Here is a 23,945-nt window from a genome sequence, read left to right on the forward strand (position 1 = left end):
TTTCATTTCCCAACAGAGTCCCAAACACAAGCTCACTGCTTTGTGGCATGTTGCTTTTGACAAGCTGATACCTGCACCAGGGCATGAAGCCATCTCTTGCAAGTGTTAGAATATTAGTTGGCTCTTGGCTGAAGAAACAGAAAACAAACAAACATCTGGTGGTAAGTTTCAGTAAGGAATTTCTGTAGGGAAAAACCCTTGGAGGCAGCATAGTTGCAGTATATGAGTAATCTGAAATACATAACATGAATTGGGTAGCAAAGTCACCATCCCCTTCTCAGAAAATTAAGTTAATTATTATTTCTAGCAGATTAGGAGGGGGGGGGAGTGGATAGATGTTTAACAAGTTGACCTTCCAAAGTTCATGGAAGTAATTTCTCAGTAGAGGCTAAAGATAAGATCAGAACCTGTGGGGCAAACATGCCTCCAGAATAAATGCAGCACACAAATAGTTTTAAAACAAAGTTCAATGAACTTGCTGTAATAGGCTGTTTGTTTTAGTTATCCCCATATATATTAGGAAACCAATGCTTCTGCATTGGAAAACAGTTTTTGTAGAAATGGCAGTTTTAGAGAAGATTGCAACAGATTAGAGATGTGAAACTGAAAAGTAATGTAACTGTAAAGATGCTGGAATATCCAAGTCAGACTGTTCCTATAATTATACAGGAATTTCTGGGATTTTCAGCAAGGATGGCTGCTATAAGGTGTGATCTCTCCTGCTGATGCTGAAGGATTTAGCAACTTTAATAGAAGAGATGCCTGTTTACAGCAGAACACCTGAACAGTGCTTGGGGGTGTTAAAGGATGCTGGATGCTTTAGGAGACTGCAGAGCCATCTCAGGTCAAAAAACCCCACTCACAGCATGCAGATGTGCATTCCTTCTTGAGGGATCACATTCTGTAATTAAAAATGAATTGGTGCTGGTACAAATTGCTTAGTCTGTCACATTAGCAAGTTTCAGCACTTTTTAATGAGGTGCTTGGTATTTATGATCAGGCACAAAGGTGTGACAAGTTATTCTCTTGCAGTACAGCAAGAAATGTGGATAGTTTTGTGCTAGAGTAACCCTGTAGTTGAAGCACAAGCCAGGAGATCTGGGTTCACTCCTAGCTCTGCAATGGCAATTACCCAGCAGACACTTAATCTCTGAACTTTTTAAAAGACTGAAAGCCTTTGTGACACCCAGCCTATGAGGTACACATGGGCCAGACTGACAACCTGGTAAGATTAGAGGCTTTCCTTAAGTTATGTAATTCTCCTATTCTTTTGTAAGAGGATTTCTGCCATTATATGTTCATTTATTTGGACTTTTTTCTACTGCCTCTTTTGTTTTGTGATGAACTGTGCCACCTTTGAGTGCATTCTTGGAACAAAGGTTGTTACGACACCCTGACTTTTAATAGTGTTCCAAGACTAACAGCAGTACTGTGGCAGCAGGACAGGTTTGTTTATGCTTTCCCAAATGCCAGAGCAGGAAGAAGACCATCAAGACTTTTATATTGAATGCGCTTCACTTTCAGGGTTTGAAAGCATCCCAAGGTGAAGTGGTGCTCAGAGTCCTGCAGTTCGTATTTTCCACATTTTCTAAAATTATGTTCTGTAGTAACTGTTTGTATTAACACAGGTGAAAAGATACATTTATCTATCCCTCTGATTCTTTATGAAACTCTTATTTTGCTGAAGCTACTTTGTCCCATTCTGCCTTAAGGCCACTGACTGCCCTGACATTTGACCTGAAGTATAAAGCTTTTTTTCAGCAAAAAGCATGAGGATCCCAAGTGCTGAAACAAATCCTTTCCTCAGCAAAAGTACTTGATCACATGCCTACCCTTAAGCACAAGCACAGCTGCTCTTCTGTAATCACATGTATGCTTAAATTCAAATTAAAATTATGAAGCAAAAGAGGAAAGTAATTTAAAAAAACCTGCATAAATTGCAATTTATTTCCCAGTATTGTTGTGCTCCTAGTTGATTTTTTTATCCACAGGCTCAAGTGAAGAGATGAATAGTGTCAGGTGTACTTATGTACACTAATGGTAGTGGTTTTGCTAAGTGATGTGAGAAAAGTGAAGCATGTTACTTTCATTGGGTTTTTAATCTTAAATGTTTACATTATTAAAATCATGTAAATGAAGAAACAATGTACTTTCTTGGTGTTAAAATTTCATAGTATTTAGGTGCAACTAAAATGATGACTTCTTCCACTGAGCTGCAATTCTTTCAACAGTACTGTCAGTGGAAAACATTTGTCCAGAAACTCAGTTTTCAACTCTGGAGTCTTAGCCTTCTTTCCATTGCAAATTAAAAGTATCTGGTAAAATTTTTAGTCTCAACAGGTCTTTTAGAGTTGCATTTTGAAGTCAGCAAGCTGGAGTGGTTCTGGGCCAGGAGCTGAATTCCTGAGTGGCACAGACAATGCCAATGACAGGGGATGCAACTTGATTTTTTTTTTTGGAGGCACTGAGTTTGCAATGCTTTGAATGCTGAGTGCCAGAAATCTAGGAATTTGGGTTTCTGTTGCAGCTTTCCATATTAAGGACATCAAGTGTGAGCAAATTGTCAAATGGCACATGGCTTATTGCTGCTGCTGAGATCTTGATGAATGCCTGGCTGGATTCCTTCCTGGGGACTAATGGAGAATCTCTTAATTCAGTGGGTTCCATAGGGCTGAGGAAGGGTTGGGGAAAGAAGTTGTAAGGTAGGCCAGGAGATGGAGAATTATGCAGGACACCAGTGACTTCAGTTGTATATTGGGATTGTTGGCCTGAAATGGAGAAGCAAAACTGGCAGGAAGGCCAGCAGAACGGGCTGCTGTTTCTCACAGGCCAGCACGTGGAAGGGGGGTTAACACTGCAGCGTGGGCAGCAGACATGAGGAAGATTTGTCTCTCCCAGGCTCAACAGCCTTGTCTGTTTCCCTGTGGCACTAAATGTGGGGAGTACTTCAGAAGCCTTGCATGTTACCTTGGTGCTGCTTAATATCCATTGTCTGTTCTGGATTAGCTGAGGTTCAGTGCATTCACTGGCTCTGCATGTGCTTTGTCTCTTTCAAATGTGTAGATAATAGTCACTCCTGTGGCAAACCTAGGAGTGAGGTTGCATAAGCTCTTCACGTATTTTTTCCCAGGTGAGAGAATGAGAGCAGATGAAGATCAGACCAGGGGATCAAGTTCAATATGAGCTTTTCATGCTTCTATTTTATTTACCTAAGGCCACCTCCCTCCTAGGGTACAAGGTGAGAACATGCATCCTCCCACGAACTCGCCCTTCAGTTAATTTGTTGAGGTTTCTGTGTGAACAAGAAGTATCCAGAAAGTCTCCTAGGCTTTCCACTTTGCTTTTTATCAGCCATGTGTGTGACTGCATTGGTTTGAAGAACAAGCTGTGCAATGCTTCTATACTGGCATTATTTCAGTTTTGCACAATTCCTATGTGTTGTCTCACCCTCTGGTACAGGTCCAGGCAAGGAAGAGCAGTCAGTAGAGGTTAGCTTGAACTTTAAGGTAATGAAAAATAGTCCTGTGGAATGGTAAGGTCAGTGCCAACTGGTAGTGAAGCAAATTAAGTGCTAGAAAAGGATGGAGACCAAACCAGAAGGCTGCTGCACAAATGTGTAGTTCATGTGCTTAGATTACTGGACAATGTGCTGTTTTCTTAGGATATGAGAGATGTGGAGGAGGTCTAGAGGAGGCAAAACAGGTTGATATAAGGAGTGGAACAGCTTCTGTATTGGGAATAAATCAGAAGACTGCAAGGGATAGAGCTGGGCAGTGAGGAGAGGGATCAGTTGTGAAATATCCCTTCAACATGCTGATTCTATTAGAGGCCATATGTGGAATCACTAGGAACCAGATGGAAACAAAGAAGGCACTAGTGAGTGAACTAAGCTTGCAGATTTCAGCCACTTCTCTCAGCTGTGAAACCCAGAGGTAGGGGAAGACACAAGCATTACATGTATGTCCTGTTCATTTCTGTGGTTCATTCAGTGGGCTAATGCACACTGCTGAAGGTGGGACACTAGGCTGGATGGATCCTTGGAGTCAGTTTGTGTCCCTCCAGGCAGTGCAGATGTGGTGAGTGTTTACTAGTGTGAAACTCAGACATGTGTTCAGGCACAGGGAACTGCAACAGCAGAGACAAGGACATGGCTCCCCATGACATGGCAGGATAGCTCTGATCTACAGTGATTGCTGACAGCCTTGAATGTTAACCTTGAGGCTGTCAGGAGTGCAAAAAAAGGCCTTAGATAACACCCTGGGCAGAGCTGCCAGGGAATTGATAGTCTATGCTCCTGGTCACCTTCTACCCTGCTGAGCACATCAGTCTGGACTGATAAACAGAGCAAGCCAGGTACTTTATTGTCACAGCTCTGCTGCATGGCTTCAGCCTTGAGGTAAAGGGTCACTTAACATTACAGTCCTCAGGCTCTTTGGTAGAGGTTCTGATGATTCAAATGTAGCATTTTCACAATCAAAACAAATATTGACCAGGAAACCAGAAACACATCCTTCTTTTCATCCTAGCTTGGGACATTTTTGCTGGGGAAAAATAAAATTGGAGCATGCTGCAGCTGGTCTGACAGCTGCCAGAAATGTGAGCAGATTATAAGTAAGTTCTCTGTATAGAATAATTATTGGCAAGGGCATAGTGCTAATTTGGAGTCTCTAATCCCTAGTCTAGAAATTGATAGACACATGTGGAAAAAGGAGTGGGACACCAAACTTAATGTAATTCAAGCAAAAAATACACCTGAAACAAGAGTAGTAAGCTTTTGGTAAAATAGCTATGGAGGAGGAGGAAAGAAGACACTTCTAGTGAAATTTCTCCCAAAAAAAGCAACTTGAAAAACATCTTTAGGGTTCTGGTTCTTATTCAGTTAGATGCTAAATAGATATATTGAAAGTTAATTCTTGCTACAGAAGAACTGTACACTTGTTTCATTGACCTGTGATCAGCTTTAAGCTTTGACATGTGCAAAAAATGGATGACTGTCAGCTAAATGGGGAATGACACAAATGTTGGGCATTTCTCAAAACAAGTGGATTTGGGAATTAGTAACTGAATGGCTTTATTCTTGTGCAGAAATCCTGCCTTGTTCTTTCCTGCAAATTCTCTGTGCCAAATGTTTTCAGAGTTCATAGGGAGCATTTTTATGTTCCTAAACAATATAAATGATCCTGGAAATATATACATGTGTTTCAAAATAGCACATTCTATTCTATTTTACAGCAAATGGCAGTTCCTTCCATGTTCCAGCCTCCTTAAATGAGTCTAGAAATGGAGCTGTTGATTACAGGTGAGAAACTTTGACCTATGAAATAGTTTTGTTACACTTTAATGCATTACTAAGTGATAAGATTGTCTTTGAAAAAGATACCAGTTGGTCCAGTTTTATGTAGAACAGTGGCAAGGGAGTTTAAATTTCACTCCTGGCAGTCAGTGTTGGAGCACGTGGTGCTACTGTGGGGGGAAAATGGGGTCTAAGAGACTTATGTTTGAATATATCACTTCAGCTGATCTTGCAATGTGCATGAAAACCCTTGAGAAACAGACTTGCATGCTAAAATATCTTAGAATTTCCTAGAGACTTTTAAAGTTGCAGCAGAAGGAAAAAGTGAGTCAGGAACATCAGAACTGGTGATTAGGATCTAAGTAGCTTCTACCTCTGATGGTCAATATCAGCTGCTTGAGGGGAAGGTGAAGATAAATGCTGAGAGTGGGAAGTTGTGGGATAACTCTAGGAGAGTCCTTTTCTAAACACAGCTGAAGACTGTTGTGCTCTGCTGCAGAAATGCTGATTTTTGAGGCTATTGATGATGGCTATATTAGCTCTGAGTGCCCTTAGCTGTACATGTGTCTAAGTCTTTCAGGAAAGCTAAATTCTCATCTTTAAGTGATTCTTGATAAAGTGAAGGAAAAGGACTTTACTGTTAGGCTGAAGAGCTGTAGAATTGCTTAAGCTGTGGCAAGGAAATGAGTCCAAGAATCTCCAAAGGCTTTCTGCAGCCATGTTTATGAAATTTTGTGCCACTGAATTAAATGCATCATGTTACATGCTGCTTTTCCAGTTTTGAATTACCCACTTGTATTTGAAAATCACTCTTTTGCCTTTAGGAGTAATATGCACAGAAAAGATCCCTGGTACTCACAGGCTGTACCTCCTACTTCCAGGTTTTTTTCCTCTATTGGTTATTACAGTCAAGAAATTGTGCATTGGCTTTTGTGGTATATTTTCTGCTTTGGGGCATGTGCTTGCCAAGTTGCTAAGTCTGACACATCGTAATATGATACAGGAGTTATTAAATTAGGCTATCAGTTGCCAAATGCCAGTATAGATTAAAAAAGAACATAACTGAACACAGGCTGTAAGATTGCAGAGGCTGAAGTCTTGTCTTGAAGTGATCCAGCTATCCTCAAATAATGCAAATATTTATTCATATATTGACATTAAGATAAGAAGAGAATTCCCTAAGAGCTTCATGTGGAGTTTAATCTTTGACTAGGTCATAGCTGCTGTTTGTTTGAAATGAAAGTGTTTACTTTTTCTGCAAACCACCTCAGTGTTGAGATCATGATGGAGGTCTGAGTGCAGTGCATGGGAGCTGAGCTTGCCCTGCATGTAGCACTTGGGGAATCTGCAAAGTCCTTCAGGGGAAACAAGCATGGCTGTAGTACATTGAGAACTGCACCTCTTTGCATCCTACTAGTTTTTGGAAGGAAGTGTGTGCTGGGAGGTAGAAATCACAAACTTGGCTATCCTCCCCAGACCCTTATTGTGAACTCAGAGTGACTGTATTTTTGCAAGATACTGGTATCTCACAGTATAGTGGGCTACTTTGTCCTTGCTAGGAACATCTTTTTCAAGGTGTCTTCATACAGACTAGCTAGATCTCTGCTAATGTTCTCAATTATTGTTCCTTTAGCAATGATAGAGAAGTGAGATCTCCCAATAAGGCATTCTTAGTATGCACTTGAATACCCACTTAAGTCTTAACTGCAGAGTAGCCAAAGATATGGCAGCATGAATGCAGACAGTCAAGCTTCATAACCCTGCCTGGTCATTTGAGTCTCACCTCATGAATTTTATTTCTTAACAGGTGTTTTCAAGACAGTGGTGGAATTTGCTGAAGCCTCTGGACAACGAAAGCTGGTGAAAAACTTTGATGTCATTGATTTAGCAAGACAGCTCTTTTAGAACAAAGAATGATTTTCAAGGTAATGAGTTGAGAGCAGTGAAAAGCAGAATTTACTGTTTTAAAATACTTCCAGCAAAGTGTGAGGTTTTGTTTTTTACTTTCCTCAAACAATCTTCCAGGTTACTAATACAAAATCAATTCTTTGTCAGATTGTGAGGTCAATGTTCCTTTGAATAACAAATAGGTGCTGTGAATCTTTACTTCTCTACCCTTGGACCCAGCTGCCTAAACACTGCAAAAGTAATGTGAACACAGGGCACATACAGCCTTGGCAGGGACACAGGAAAGTAGGGCACATGCTCTGGGCCAAATCTTTCTTTAGAGGAAGCCATGTGAAAGCACAACCACGTGTAGAAGTCACAAGAACAACTTTGAGCAGAACTGGGTCTTACACTTGCAAAGTTGTCTAAGCTGCTTTTTCTGTCAAGCCTAGCAGTTAGCTGGGATACCCCATGGCTTTTTTTACCCCTGTCATTTAGCAGAGAAAATGTACTTGGAGATCCAGCTGTTGTCAGATGGTGTGGCCACAGCTTTCATCTTCTGATTTGGAGGCTGCCAAGATATCTGCAGGGAGCATCTTGCTGATGTGAGGCCAGGTTATAGTGTTGGTGACCAATGTGGGGTCCTTTAGTGGAAGCAAAAGGAAACCAGATAAAATGTTTCAGTATTGATGTCAAACCATTTATCATTAAGTATGTGGGTTCTGGTTTTGGTGGGTAAACTAATACATAGTTTTGTAAGTGCAAGTTTTCCTGTGTGCAAAAGGTGGAGATGCTTTTGGCAGTAGCAGAGAGAAGCTGGATTTCAGGTACTGCCTGGGGATCATGCAGACCCAAAACACTTAGTCAGGTCTCCTAATGCTCAGATTTGGGATTTTGCCTTAGCTTGAATGATCTGCACTGGAAGGATGGGTGAAGCACTTAATGTTCCCTTAGAAAACATGCAGAATTTAATTTGTTCTGCCACAGATGAAAGAAACACCAAAGCATCAAAGCACTACTGAGGCTCATGGAGGATGACACTGGGAGTGGCCCTCTATGGAAAAAACAACAGAACATGAAGTTCTAATGTGTGAAACAATGTAGTATGTCATGATAATTTGGCAGAGTGATGGTACAACTTAAGCCTGGCCAGAAGGGAGGGTGGGAGGCTGGAGAGGTACTGTAAGTGTTTTGCCATAAGCTGTCAGCAGCAGAATTCTGACACCAGAGGGATCTTACTTGTTAAGCTCCCCTAAATCAGGAGACAGCAGAATCAGGGGTATCTGGCAGGTTGTGTCAGTAGGACATGGATGGGTAGAATGTAATGACCTGAGGTGAAAAGTCAATTGGTAACAAGGAAGGTGTTTTTTTTTTTTTGCAACAGGGAGTAGTTTAGGTGTGAAATGTTCCCCCAGAACAGAGCTGTGGTTCTGCCTGTGATTCCTGCCATGTTCTTCAAATTTTACCCTAGTAAAACATGGCATCAACTTGTTGGAGTTCTGAGAACTGTGTTGTGGCTTACCTAAAGGGAAACACACTGAACTGGGCAACAAATTCACCCAGGGTTGTTGATACTTTGGTCTGCAGGGTATGACTTGAGGTATACTTGAATATGAATGACTGCTAGTGAAGTCTGTCCTTTTTTTTTTGCAGGCCAAAACCTTCTCACAAGCGGGGACTGAGTGATGCAGGGTTTTGAATTCCTACCCACATGCTGATATGGAATGATCTACCTAGCTACCATACTATAGGCAAGGCTCATTCATATAAAAGCATATGTAGTGCTCTACCCCTGTGCTTTTGCAAGAATTGATCCTTTATCTAAAGACAATCCTTGATTTCATGGGTCTCATTTGAATAAAAGCAATAAAAAACCCAAATTAAAGTTTTCACAAGCTGCTGTATAATTTTGTTTTTGCTACATGATTTGGTGTGTCTTGCTAGATTAGTCTCTTTTCTGGATTATGTTAATTAGAGACTAAACTTTTCTTTTATATTTTTAGAAGGAAGAAGTTTAAAAAACAGAAGAAACCTTTGCAAATTAATTTCATTGGTAGTTTCTACTGATGAATCTATTTGTACCTGATGTGGTAGCAATGTGGATTCCTCAGATGCCAGCTGGAATATAGTGTGCTACACCTTAGTGAATGACCCTAGAGACTAGTGGGTTAGAAAAGTCTTCTCTGTAAAAATCTGAAGCCTTCTAAAGCCCCTTAAATCAGTGCAGCAATAGAATGTTTTTGTTAGTTGGTGTAAAGAAGTTACTATTGTTAGTCAACTGCATACTGTGACAGCTGTGAATAGAAATAAAGTCAAGTCATGCTAGAAATCTATATATAAGCTTTTTATTTGAGCACTTAACTGGTCTGGATGATAGTGCTTGCAATAAAACAGGAAGAAAAGATAAGTGAATCTCATACTTTTGTAGGTCAAAGGCTGGCTGCCAGGCCAAGTGCAGATTGCAGTTACTTCCTCCTCTGAAAATTTGTGCAGACAAAGTGCTGGGCAGAGTTATTTCCTTCTAGACAAGGTACACAGGAGAAACAGGAATATTTATATAAATTCCATCTGATGTTTGTTGGATATATGTAAACCCTAAGTGGCTGTGTTCAATGGTCTAATTGTACAAGCAAAAAAGGGGCAGGTTATTGTTGTACATGAACATTTTCCTGTGAAGAGTTTTACTGTGTGAAAAATGATAGAGCTTGTGCTTTTCATACATCCTGGTTTTGTTTGCAGGGGTAACAGATTCTAGTTTTCCCAATTCTAGTGAGAAATGTAGAGTCCTCTCTTCTACACAGAGGACCACTTCAGTTCTGCAGGTTTGCATGCATAGGAAGCATTCCTGACCTCACTGCTTGTAAAGTCTGCCAAACCATCATGTAGTTTTCTCTTGTGTCTATGCTGTGAGCCACTCTGGACTTGAACACCTTTGGGCTAAAATGTTTGACATGCAACACTGCAATACATTGAAGATAGTTTTTTGAAAACTTAATACAATCTTAAATCATCTAACCAAATGCCTTAGTTTTTTGGAAGCATAATTTTTCCTTGACTGATACAGATACATTGTTACCTGCCAATAAATACCTGAATAATGCATATAAAAGTCTGTGCTCCTGTCAAAAAATTAGCATGAGTTATTTAAGAGCTCTGTGCAAATGATACCTTGGATAAAGGCCCAGACAACTTGAAAGAGACTTCGAAAAAAAACCGAACCACTCCTCAGTCTAAGTATTTACAGAGTCAGATTTTAAAAGGGATCACTGTTAAATTTTAAGTGAAACAATGGCCTTATGTGTATTAAAACATTATTCTGGTGGAATTAAAGTAGGTTATGAAGTATCCTACTTTGATGTGGGTTGAAGTTGTAGAATTCCTTCTCATGATGTTCTTTTTTATCTGTTGTATCACTAGGCTGAAAGTATGCCTCTTAACAGAGTATCAGTAGTCCTCCTAATTCCCTGGAGAGTGTAGTTTCAAAATAGATGGCCTCACAGAAAAAATACGCAACATTTACTACTTGAACTGAACATTTTGGCACAGTTTAATTTGTTAATGGCACTTTAAATTTAGCAAGCCTGATTGATTATTCCCCTGGGTTGAGTAAGATACCTTGGATGAAAATCCTGGTGTGTTGTAAGTTTTACAGGAGGCAGTCTGACTCATTTTACTGCTAGTGTGCAACAGGTTTATATGACTTTATCTCACTGAAGAAAAACCTGAAGTCTGTATTTTTCAGATCCACTGTATCTGTGATACAACAGGGTGAAAGTAAACCACAAACTGTCCAAAAGAGTAAGAAAAACCACATTTTCTTCTCCTTTTCTTGCCCAAAGAGATCACTAGTTTTAAAGGAAGGATAGTGTTATCTCTTTTATTCCCACCTGTAATTATAACTAGCAGGGTTTTTTTAAATACAGAGGCAAGACCCAGTTCTGTATTGCATTTTGTGAAGTCTCAGGTTTTAATTTGCCCTGAGTGTTAAAAATGAGGAAATCAGTTCAATTCAGGACTTCTGCCATGCATGGGTCTTATAAGCTTGCCTTTTCTGAAGTCATGTGGTCAGCTGAGCATTACTAAGGAAGAGCACTGCATCATTCATTCACAAGCTGGGAAGGGGAATATTCCTGCTGACTCATGCTTATAAGTATTTTCCTTGCTCCACCTCCATTCATTTCAGCCCCTCCTCTCCTCTCTGACTGCTGGTAGCCTACTATATTTAAACAGCTGTCTGAGAGCAGAGGCAGGATTCAAGGCTTGTAGTTTGGCTTTCCTGACAGCACAGGCATTTTCATAAGGATCTCCCTTCTCATCAGACCTGCTGCTAAAGGTAAGAGGGCTTATAAATAAATATAGAAAGCTCTGGTGTACTGCAACATTGCTTTCTGAATAGCACAGGGGTGTCTGTAGAAATGTGTCATTTATATACACCTAGGTGAATTTTTTTCATGTACTTTAATTGTGTTTGAGGTAACTGCTGTGTAAGAGATATATAACTGGAGCGTAAGAGATATAATCCATGTGGAGTGGGGAAAAAACCTTCTGAAATATGTAGGCAAGTATAAAATGTTAAAGCTATTGAGATTTCTGTTCTTTATAAGCACTTAAACTCAAACTTCTGGTGAAATGAATGGGTTGCTGAGGAAAAGCTGAAGAAAACTGTTCCACTTGTGTTAGCATTGTTCTACTTTAAACTTGAGTGTCATGGTAGCTCTTTCAGTCTCCTCCATTATTTATGTGTACTGCCTGCACTGTTCTATTGAACTCTCCCAATGTGCTGCACAGGCCACACTTTGTGGTCCTTCTTTGAGCAAAACTCTCCATGTTACAGGGTGAGTCAGTTGCATATGGCTGATATAACTTGGCTTTTTATTTCTGCTAAAGATCACTTAGTGTCATAGTCTTGCTAAATGCATCTTTGCTTTTTCTTTTCCTCACTTAAAGCCTGTTTCAGTTGTGCAGCCTGGAACTACTAGGGGCCACACTGACTGACTTTGTGAGTTCTAGAGCCTCTGAGCTTCAGGCTGTGTCAGAAAGGTGTGTGGAGTTTGGCCCAGAATGAGCTGGGTGCTTTTCCAAGCCAGAACAATTATGTAACATCATATAGATACTAAAATGCTTTAAAGACAGTGATGAGATAAATTGTGGAGCTTGCAGCATGCTCCCAAATGAAGTGAAGGAAAGAGACAGCCATTTAAAGTAGGAAGCCTAAAGCAGAAGCCAGGAGAGGGATCAGTGTCACCCAGGTGACTTAAGTGTGAGTGCCCAGCAGCCTACTCTACATAAAAGGAGGGTGAGAAGAGCAGTCTTGGGTTTCTTCCCAGCTCAGACTTTCTCTTGCAGCTAACTAGCTCTGTGTAGATCTGGAAAGAACTTCAGCATCCTGTATGCTTTCCAATAGCCTCTGCAAGAACAGGCTTTCATCTGCCACCCTGTGTGACTGTACAGGTCATTGAGGTATATGTGGTCTCTTGATTCTAAGATTGCAAAAATAAAATTTAAAAGAATCCATCTTCTAATAGCAGGAAAAGTGAACATCTGGCCTGAAACTGAAGTGTCTGAGATGCTCTGAGGTCAGTTTTGTCCTCTGAAGTCAAACATTTAGCCTACAGGATGGGAAACCTATAAACAGGTTCAGCATCTGGGTCACTTTCTAATTAAAAAAAAATCGACTATGAAGTATAGAGAGAGCAGCTATAGGATGTGGAAGGGAGTTCTCCCACTTGTATAGACATGCTGGGATAAGCAGAAGCATCTCTGGTGGCTTATATTGTGGTGATAGAATTGTCCAGTGTCAAAACTTCAGGAAATGTGCATGGATCTAGTATTTCTTCAGTGTGACAATTGTGTCCCTCTAGCCGTTAGGGGTTGGTTTAATTCCAACAAAGGCTCATTTTTTTTTTCCTGTCAGAAGGAATGGAGGAGGATTGTAAAGTGAGGACTATCACTGAGCCCAAGGCTGCTGGCTTTGCTCTCTATTGGGGTGGGGTGGCACAGTGCAATGGCTGGGAGCCAAAGCAACCTCTAAAGCAAGCAGGGCTGCCAGGCTGACTCCTACCTTCTCCTGCCTTTTTTGTCCCCTTCAGGCTCCCCCAGAAAAATGCTGGCACACAACAGGATGACTGTGTGCCCAAGTCTTACAAATGGGCTTACAGGCTTGTTATTTAGATGCTGGCTCTGCTGCTCTCCTGGAGAGTTGCTGTGTGCTGTGCTGGGCTGGTTCAGCAGCCCTTGGTTCCAGCAAAAATCCCATGGGTGTTGCTGGGTTACCGCTGTCTACAGAGTGCATACAATCTGTGCATGCTACTGCAGAAAGCTAAGATCACTTCCAGAGATCTTGCTTCCCTCTTCCAGACTTCCAGTAGTTTCAGAGAAATAAGGTGTTCACTATGTGTTAAGAAAAGTAAGAACTTGTGTAGTACAGCTACAGTGGAGAGGGGATTTATTTGTTCCCATGGACAGGAAAGCTCTGCTAACCTTCAGGTAGGTACTGTGGTTTAGCTGGTTTGAGGAGAATACCTTGCTGATCACACTAGTGTCCTCTTCCTTTGGCCATCCCAGGTGCTAGTGCTGAATTCTACCAGTTGCAGCTATGAAGCTTTGTGGTAGGGAGTTGTTTGGGGGTAAATTTACACAACAACCTGCTGAAGGTGGTGCAGGCTTTGGATCATGTGGCAGAACCTACCCAAAAAAGCTGGGGAAATATTTGGGCAGGTAGGCTGGGCTAAGTATACCTCAAGGGGTTGATGAATGCCTCTGTATGGACACAATGCACAGAATTGTTCATCTTCTGTAGTGTAAGCATCTACCTTTGAGTCTCAAACTGGGAGCCTGGGTTTCCTTGAAATCCAACTCTCTTCAGAAGTAGATGCTTGAAATTATTTAAATTAGAAACCATGGCTATGTTTTAAGTGGTTCTTGCCCTCTCAGACAAAATGAGTCATGCTTAGTGAAATGGTAACGAGCAACCACTAAGTGCTACTAAACTGTGATCCAAAAATTGGGACAAAGTTGCTAGTTTTGAATTCGTCTTGTAAGCCTTACCTCCCTCTGCTTGGCTGTATATTGGTGTATGAGAGTTGTTACATCCTTGCAGGCAAATGCACTTCCAAGACTCCTTCTGAAGCCCAGGATTCTTCAAATCCTAAACTCACCTGTGATTTTTCTGGCTGCTCATTCAGTCACCAGAGTCTTACAGTGTTACTGTAGTTGCTGGTGAGGTAAATGTCAGGCCCAAAGTGGAGCATGACACTTGTAGGATGGCATTTGCTGCAATACCTGTGTCAAAGGCAGTGATGTGCCAGACCTTATGGGAGTGTGCTGTGTCTGCCAAAGATCTTCCTGCCTCTGAAAAGGGTGTGGAGAGCATGCCCCACTGAACAGAGTCATGTCATTCAGTGAATTTATACCTAGCTTTCCAAAATGTGTCCATTTTTTAGAAAAGACTGTTCCCTGCAGAATAACTTGAAAGCTTATGTTGAATTTTGAAAATTTCACTTTTACTGTTGCAAAAATAACTTTTAAACCCCTCTAGGTTATTGATAGTATAGTTGAATTCCCTGGAAAACCAAAAAAAAATCATTACTGGCCGTGGTAGGTTTCCTGCAGGAATGGCAAACTGTTTCACTGTTTGTTGAGTGTCTGCACCATTAGATGAGCTCTGTAGCTTCCACTCTAATGACACCTTAGTCTCCAAAATGATAAATTTGTTGTATATTTTGTTTAAAGACTTGTTTTTATTTACTAGAACTCCCCATTTTCTAGAAAATGAAGGAAGAAGGGTCAAGAACTAAACTAATGTTTCTCAAAAAGCCCTTTAGTGATGGAATGGCAGATATTTGAAAATGCAGCCAAGAGATTTTCAGTCTTTGGGCAGATGTCTTGAGTGAGGCTTGCTCTGCATACCCATAACTGCACAAGTTGCTTTAAAAAGTACTAAGCCTTCATGGATAGTTTCATTATAATTATGGCAATTATTTTTATCCACAGTATGGACAGAAGTCAAGTTTTCCTTAACAAGCTGCAACACATCTGTTACTGTAGTCAGAGGGTTACTGAAGTTGGCAGCTGTTCTGGAGAGCCTGGAATTTGTGTGTGGAAGAGAGAGATAAGAGACCTCTCCTTTTTTTTTATGGTGTAATCAGGGAATCATCCATTGGCTTTGGGAGCAGGAGGAGAAAAAGATAAGCAAGTCTGTCCTGAGTGTGAAAGTGTAATTTGATAGTCTGCAATGTGATATTTTAGATCAACCTGGGTTTGTAGGCTGTAGAAAGTCCTATGTTTTGTCAAATAAATAATTAAAAACTTGTTGGTTTTTTTTTCAAAACAGGTAGACATCAGGACCTAAATGCTTCCAGACAGGAAGATGTATGCATTATCAAATAGACCCCAAAGTAAGAGTGGGTTCAAGCCACTGCCTGTTGTGATCATAGGTAAGTTGTTTCCTGCCAGGGCTGCTGTCTTCTCTAGTGCTGTTACTGCTTTGGACATGCTGTCTTCAGCTCTTGTTCCATGTCTTCTCATTCAAACCAGGAATGCCTGCTCACTGTTACTGTCTGCTTTCCCTGACAGCCAAGCTTTCTCTAGCACTAAGAGACCACTAAGAGTTTTTGAAAGTAGGGAAATGGGTATTCAACAAACTGAACCATATGCCTCTTCTCTAATAAAGAAACTGCTGACCTTTTGGGCATCAGTTCAGTTGGACCTGTTTTTTCTGTTGCATATTTAGAAGGATTTGAAACCTTTTCTCTCCAGGTAGTGAATCAACTTGCTGTAATTTTCTGTGGTGCTTGAATTGGAGGTGGGTTTGTGCCTTCTTTTCCCCCCCCCCATTGTGTGTGTTTAGAAAGTGCTTTGTAAGGTGTTAAAATTTCTCAATTTTTCATATTTCTTTTAAGACAAGTCAGCCACACTGGTTTTATACAGATTTAATAGAATGGCAAGAAACTGTGTTTTCTACCAGTTTAGGAAATAGGTTATCTAGGAACTGTCTTGTCTCCCTTGCAAGAGGGGGTGGGGTGATTCTTGGAGCAATGCCCAAGTGGTAGTGTCAGTGCCTTCCCCTCTGACCATGAGCTGTGCTCAAATGCTGGTGTTGGACCCTGCTCATCTTGGCACGTGTTTCAATGCCTTGCAGAGCTGGGTTCCTTCCTGATCTGTCATCTAATTTATAGCCCCCAAGAGACCTAGTCCAAAGTTAGTGCACCCCATAAATTACACTTCATCCTTGCTAACAGCAAGTATGACAAGGACACCACTGCCAGCAGGTTCTAATCTGAGAGTGGCTTGGTACTGCCTGGTTGTATGAGCCTTTAGGTGGGAGGATATCTTGGTGCACCCCCAGTGCATTTACACAGGGACCCAGTGTGCATGTATCCCTAAAGCCTGAGAAGCACCAGAGTGAAGATGTGCACTCCAAGGGGGCTGTGGAACTGAAGCAGCTCAGCTGTTTCACTGCAGCTGGATGCTCCTCACAGGTTTTGGCTATTTCCCTGGGCCCTGCTGAGAAGGCTGTGGACTCCTCTGCTGGCAGCCTGAGGAAAGCAGTTACTTTCTAGAGTAGTCTGAGCCCCAGAGGCAGCTGTGCTTGTGACCATGCATATCAAACTTCAGCATGGTTCAGAGTAAGTCCTCTGTGTGTTGCTGAGTGTTATGTACTCAAATGATTAAGTTTGGTGTAGGTAGCTCCTTGTATTTCATAAAGCAAAGGAATAAGGTGAAAGGTGTTGCACTTTTCTATAGCTGCAGTTTAGTTTGCTTTTCACTTCTGTTGCTGTTAGTTTTAGATAACTTGCTTGCAAGTGGAATATTCCAAACACTGTCCTGCTGCTGATCCTTGCCCAGCACAGCAGACTTTGATCCCAGCTGTGGCATGTCCTGCCCTTCACAGAGCTCAGCTTGCTGTTATCTTTACAGCCAGAGTCTCCCTCTGTCCCAAATCCCCAGGGAGCAGCAGCCTTTGCTGCAGTCACTCACACAGCATGGGCACCATGTCAACACAACCTACTGTGTCACTGCTGCTCCCCTCCCTGCATCATCCCTGCACTTTGTTATGGTGGTTGGTCACATACTGGTGAGCACCAAAGCCTGAGCATCCAGGGAGGCTGGCACCTAATGATGCAGGCACTGTAAAATATTAAACATACTGGAGAACAGCCATGTGGAAACTTTCTGTGGGCTGCTCTTGCTGGGCTTTGAAGTCACACGTAGTTTTTCCACTGGCTTTGGGTGGTCAGCAGGAGTACAGTCACCCAGCAGTCTCTTCAAGGTGCTGTATTCTGGGAGGGTATCTTGGCATGGCAGAGACTTTTTTCCTTAATACACAGCCTGTGGTGCCATGGTAAGGCCAGTTCCCATTTGAAAGTGTCCTCAAGACCTGTTAGTTAAAACTGCTGTTGCTGAACATCCCTTATTAGATGCAATTTACTAAGCAGAGCTGTTTCCTCTTCTCTTCAGTAGTTACTGTTTTCCTGGACTTGCTCTGTATTCTGTGTACAATGAACTACCCTGCACTGGTGTGAAATGTGCATTCAGGAGAGTTGAGGCCCCTGGTTGGTGTGTGGCTGGTTTCTAAACTGGCAAAGAAGTTAATGAGCAATAACTTAGTCTTTATGTTGGACTTCAAGCTTCAGGTGAAGTTAACTTTTGGCTTGTTAAGTCAGTGGCTTTTCAGCAAGTTCTGAAGGCCTTGCAATGCAAATAGATGCAACTGAGGAGGAGAAGGGGGCATAAGGGGGTAAAACTACTTCCCCAACTCCATCTAATACGTCAGTGGTGATCCTGGAATATAAGGTCCCCTGTATGTGCAGAAGTATCTTATCCTTTAAATTGGTCTGGATATGAAACCCTTGCCAAAGGGCTGCCCTTTCTGCAGGAGCATAACTTCTCCCTTGTATATTTTTAGGGAATGGACCTTCAGGAATCTGTCTCTCATATTTGCTGTCAGGCTATATCCCTTACTTCAAAAGAGACTCTCTTCATCCTCATCCCATTCTTCAGAGGAAACTAGAGGAGTCACCAGATGTCTCCATTTTGGACCAGGTTTGTATCAAGAGAAACAGTGTAACATCATAGTGAAGTATCCCAGGGGGTGTATTACAAGTGAAAACCTCATTTGAATTTTCCAAGTGTGCAGACAGAATGAGCCTTAGCAAAGTACTTTTAGTTGTTTAGACCTCCTGTGTGTGAGTGCCAGCATTGCTGCTAAGATCCTTGAGAGGCAGTCCTTGGGCAGTAGCAGGGTCTGTGGGCCAGTAAATAAGCTTCACAGAACACCAAAACCATTGGTGGGAAGTACTGGAGTAAAAAGCAGTCTGCTGCCTGGCAGGACATGAATTTAGAGCATCTGATTTGTCTCTCCTTAGGATTTGGATTATCTGTCTGAAGGCTTGGAGGGACGATCCGACAGCCCTGTGGCTCTTCTGTTTGATACTCTTCAGCGTCCAGACACAGACTTTGGTGGAACAGCAGAATCTGTCCTTTCTTGGTGGCATGAGACTGACAGAGCTGTCCCCCATCTGGTCCTTGGCAAGAATGCTCCTGGAGGTGCCTGGCATGTAGGTGAACTGAAGCCTAACTGCTTAGGTCTGCATGTTGTGAGACAGCCAAAGGTGTTGACTGGAGAGGCAAAAGCTCCTCTGGTTTTGATCTTTTGCTTTCCTATATATATATAAAATAAAAAAGGACAAAAGGCATGAGAGATGTTTTTGCAGTCTTTTTGGACAACATGGATGGTGTAATCCATGACAGTGGATCAGAGGAAATCACTGATTTGAAATCATGACATTATGAAGATCTGTGTGATAGTAAATATGATAAAATTGCTTTTCACTTCTTACATGAAACGACTGAAAGTCCTTTTACTGTTTCTTGTTCCAGTCTATTGAGGGCTCTGTGATTAGCCTGAGCAGAGGTGAATGGATGGGACTTCCAGACCTCCCATTCAAGGACTGGCTAAAGCAAAAGAGAAGGTAAGATATATATGATGTGATTATTTGCAAACATCCAGAGGTTATTTGGGAGCTTGGAGTGAGCTTGTTGAATGTAGTGACCTATCTGTTACAGATGATCCTAGTGAGAGAAAGGACACTCTCCTACTCCCCAGTAGAAGTAACTGAATACAGAATGGGCTTAGGGAAGGTTGCAGTGCTGCTTGGAATGTGTCCTTCTCAACACCCACTGGGGAGACGGATCACAATGACTGAGTTCTGAATAAAGCTTGGAAAAGGCATGGTCATCTGACTTGTCTCCTGCTGCTGTCCCTAGTGACAAGTATAATCAGGTCAGCTACACTGCAGTCCTTGAGGTGCTTCTGCACTTCAGATGTCTAATGGTTAATCTTAAAATGTCCAGGACTTTAAAATGGAGCAGAAGCAAGATGTGAGAGGCACATAAATGAGGCAATAAATGAGCAACCCTGTTCCTAGGGATGGAATTAATGCTAAAGAAAACTGCCTCTATCCAACAGCTTGTGGACCTGAGTGCTAGCCCTGTATACCAGGAATAACTTTGCTGAAGTCAGGGAAACTAGCCAAGTCTTCTTTGGTAGTGCCAGGATAGATGGCTCTAGGATACATTTGGTGCAAGAGGGTAGAAATTCCAGTCTCTTGCTTAACTGCTGCTTGACCTTTGTTTGTACTACATTACAGAGGCCTCAGAAACAATAGAGCCACAGCAGAAGACATTGCTCAATATTACCAACACTATGTGATGAAGAAAGGACTGCAGAAGAATTTCAGATGTGGTACTGTTGTGACCTCTGTGAGGAAAGTGAGTGCAGAGAGCATCTCCCACTATGCACAGAAAGATCTGCAGGAAAATAGTGACTCACTCTGGAACTTCAATGAGGAAAGTATGGAGGTCTTCCAGGTGGATGGATTTTTCAAAACTCTGAAAGGTGATAAAGAGCACTTCTCTATCTGTGCAGAGAATGTGGTCTTAGCCACAGGCACATATGATAGTCCTACTTGGCTTGGAGTCAAGGGAGAGAACCTTTCCTATGTCCATCACAAGCTGTCTGCCCTGGAGGAAGCAGTGAAGAACAACAGCATTGGCATCATGTCAGATCCAGTCTTGATTGTAGGTGCTGGTCTGACAGCTGCTGATGCCATTCTCTTTGCTCACCATTGCAATATTCCAGTAATCCATGTCTTTCGGAGACGGGTCAGTGATCCAGGTCTGATTTTTAACCAGCTCCCCAAAATGATGTACCCCGAGTACCACAAAGTCCATCAGATGATGAAAGAACAGTCAGCTGCTTGTGCTGGGCCTTATGAGTGTTACATCAGCCTCCCTGAGCATCATGTGCTGTCCTTTGGCAAGGACAAGAAATGTATCTTTCAGGACAAGGATGGCTACCAGAAAGTTTATAAAGTTTCTATGGCTCTTGTTCTAACTGGCTCAAACCCCAACCTCTCCTTCCTGCCAAATAATGGCATGGACTTGGCAATGGACAGTGGCCAACCAGTCAATCCAAAGAGGAATCCCATAGATGTTGACCCATTCACCTATGAATGCACTCAGGAGAAAGGGCTCTATGCTCTAGGACCTCTAGCTGGAGATAACTTTGTGCGTTTTGTACAGGGAGGGGCTCTGGCTGCTGCCAGCTCTCTGTTAAAGAAAGCCAACAAAAATCCCCCCTAACAAAAAAGTCCCTGTGCTACCTGTGTCTGAAGGGGTTACTGCTGTTCTCTTAGAAGCAAGTCATCAGATTTCTACATCCTCAAATGTAAAGCCCACTCCTGGTATTCTCCAAGGTTATGCAAAGAGTTACTAAGGTCTTGCTGAGTTATTTGGGAAGGTTAAGTCCCTGAGTACAGGGTGGGTTTCACACAGAGCAGTACCTGGGAGTTTAGCTCCTTTCCTGCATAGATGTGCGTGGAAGCTGCCAGGGCTTTGAACCTTGTGCCTGGAAAAGAGAGGGGAGAGACAGTGATTGCTCTTCTACACACCACCTTCCAGGCTGCTGAAAACTGAATGGGGGAACAATCCATTATTTGCAGACAGCAGGCTGATAACCCTGTGGCTGTTAGTGCCTTACAGTGCTTGTGAAACAAAGCAAGCTGACATGGTTTTATTTGCTCCTGTGGCTCAGCTGAATTTTCTTATTAGACCAAAAACCACTGAAAGATGCTGCAGGTACCCCTCTAGTACCTGAGGTGGTACTCTGCAGTTACAAACTGACATAGAAATAGTCAAAACTACATTGTCTCACTGACACCAGCAGCAAGTAATATCTAATACATTTTAATCAAAAAATTCCTGTGATTTTTTTTCTCCTCCTTGGGAAGGGATAGTACTGCTTTACGAAACACTTGGCTTGCCATCTTGCAGCTTTCTACTTTTTAAGTCCTAAAACTGTGATGGCCAAGTTCTTGGCAGCTGCTGTTTTGACAGCAGAACTAAAGGAGAGCTACTGGTCTGTTTTGTAACTGCCCGTGTCCTCTGTGGGGCTTCTGCTGCACAAAATTATTTCAGAAAGATGCAATATGTTATGTATTGTGTAAATTTCTAATGTAATTGTTCTTAAAATTCTATTTGTGTAAAGGGGAAATGGCATAGTCCCTCTTTGATAGTTTTATGCTATATATAGCAGTCTTTTTATACTGGTTTTCTAAAACACTTTTATTGGCAAAATATTTTGCTACAGGCTTTCTGTGAGTGTTTTGAATGAGCTGGAGTGGGTGGAAGTGATGCCTTAGGCTGCAAACAGCATTCTCAACAGACCTGCAGGGCCTTTCATACCTCTTGCAGGAAAAATCAGTGTCATAGCTAATCCTGTTTGATGTAAAACCAGGCTCTGCTCCCTGTGCTGCACTGAAACTTACTGACATGACAGGATGTGGCATGTGTCTCTGGAAGGCTGACTGTGTGCAGATGGTGGTGGTTGGTAAATGCATCAGCTTCAACTTGAGGTGTAGAAGGAGCTTCTCTATGGTGCTGCAGTATCACATTTGATTATTTTGCTACTGACTGTTCTTATATGCATTTTTTTCAATAAACTGATTTCAGATTTAGTCTGTTTCTTAATTCTGACTTTGAATTTGTGACCCAGAGAAGATCTAATGAACTGTTCATCAGCTTCCTGGCAAGCACCAGGGTGTGATTTGATGTACCTGTATCATTCCCTTCCCTAGGAGCACAGCACTATAAAATTATTTTCTGTGTATCTTCTCTCCAGAGGGGTGAAGAACCTTTGCACAGTGCTTTGGCAGTGTCCTTATCTTGTGAGGCTGAAACACAATACCAAGCCAAGCTGTTTGCCAAGTATGTTCTTGCCTAGGGCATCTTGGATGTCCTTTCTCTTCCCTACTAGTGTCTTCTGTCTGGAAAAATTCCAAATCATGGCCTAGTCCAGTAATTCTAGGAGCACTAAAATGGGTCAAGCTTTAAATTAGACCTGGTTGCTCAGAGCCTTGTTGAGGCAAGCTTTTGAGTATCTCCCAGGATGGAGATGACATTATTAATGTTTGATTGCCCCATCCCACTTTGGACAGCCTTGGAAAATTGTGGGGTGCTTTCTTCACTAGTTGAAGTGTCCCTCCTGTAGCTTGCTGGTGTTTTTTTACTGCATGGTTCTGAGAAGAGTCTGTTTCAATGTGCTAAGACACAATCCTCATTCTTCTCTGAGGTCTGTGACTGGAAGGCCCTCAGGTTTTTGTGGGCACGGGTGTGGTGTGGGTGAGTTTCCTGGTCTGTGTAATTGCTCACTGGCCAGAGGGGTGATGCTTCCAGGGACCTCTTTGGCAGCATTGCTCTAAGTGAGGTGGTAGTTCCTCTGAATCTGTTATACTGGCAATATGGGGATTCCTAAGTGTGGATAATATGGGCCTGTGCTATCTTCCATGGTTTTGGTGCTCCCCAGGAGAGATGAAATGAGCTCATTCCTTTTGCCCTGATTTTTTTTTTTCTTCCAGACCAGGCCCTGGGCAGTGCAGGATTGTGCTGTTCCTCCCCTGAGCTGACCTTTCCTAGCAAAAAAAATAATAATAAAGAAATCCATGATCAGTGTTCACCTTTCTAAAAATACCATTTGGGGCCAGGTCTCAAACTCCTGCATCAAATGAAAATGCAGCAGAGAACAAAAGCCAAAGGGCGTCTTAAAAAAAACAACAACCCAAGCTGAACCTGAGCATGCTGGGGACAAGGGTGTAGAGCTGGTGTCAAATGTGAGGCTGCTCCTCCCACTGCTGAGGTCAAAATCACTTCATTCATGCTGATCATTCTTGTATCCCGTGTTGCTTTACCATGATGTAATTTGTCCTGCACTGAGGAGCTCCTAACTAGGGCAGCAGCCTGTGCCTGTGTCGGGTGAGCTCGGGTGAGCATGTTTTAAATAGCTTTCTTGCCCAGGAGGGCTGAGCTGATTGCCTGTCCCACGTAGAACCAGGAAGGGAAATGGTTTTTCCACCACTGGTGCTTGGAAAATATCCTGCATTCTGCCACAGAGGGCTGGCAAAGCGAGGACCTCAGCAGCAAAGGGTGGTGGCTTACTCATCAAGAATGGTAAAGTCCACAGGGCAAGGTTATGTGGTGCTAATCCAAACCAAATCATTCTAGTCTCTGTATCCAGGGAGACATGAAGTATTGTTCCAAAACATCAGCCATGGCAATGAACAGATACCAGCTTTGTTGTGTGGGATTATAATCTTGACCTACAGCATGTGATGGGACCAGGAAAAAAACTAGTCTCTTCCTGGGCCTTCTGCACATCATGCACCTCTGGTGGGAATGATGTAGCTTTGTCAGGTGAGATACTAAATGC

The 23,945-nt window shown here is 42.2% G+C and overlaps 1 protein-coding gene and 1 long non-coding RNA gene across 3 annotated transcripts; both read left to right on the top strand.

The window, feature by feature from the left end:
* Positions 1-25: 25 nt before the first annotated feature.
* On the top strand, positions 26-9,058 carry LOC127389212 (uncharacterized). 2 transcript variants are annotated; one of them, XR_007890584.1, is made up of 4 exons: positions 26-161; positions 5,233-5,299; positions 7,101-7,218; positions 8,834-9,058. It is a non-coding gene; the product is annotated as an uncharacterized LOC127389212 (long non-coding RNA). The 2 variants fall into 2 exon arrangements; XR_007890585.1 differs by lacking the exon at positions 26-161 and adding an exon at positions 3,162-3,238.
* Positions 9,059-11,402: 2,344 nt separating this feature from the next.
* OSGIN1 (oxidative stress induced growth inhibitor 1) lies at positions 11,403-22,197 on the top strand. Its single transcript, XM_051629531.1, has 6 exons — positions 11,403-11,513; positions 15,513-15,615; positions 18,087-18,223; positions 18,547-18,738; positions 19,061-19,152; positions 19,831-22,197. Exons 2-6 carry the CDS (start codon positions 15,531-15,533, stop codon positions 20,822-20,824), a joined length of 1,500 nt encoding a protein of 499 aa, XP_051485491.1. The 5' UTR covers positions 11,403-11,513; positions 15,513-15,530; the 3' UTR covers positions 20,825-22,197.
* The last annotated feature ends 1,748 nt before the right edge of the window (positions 22,198-23,945 follow it).

The sequence above is a fragment of the Apus apus genome, chromosome 11, assembly GCF_020740795.1.
Source record: "Apus apus isolate bApuApu2 chromosome 11, bApuApu2.pri.cur, whole genome shotgun sequence".
NCBI lineage: Eukaryota > Metazoa > Chordata > Aves > Apodiformes > Apodidae > Apus > Apus apus.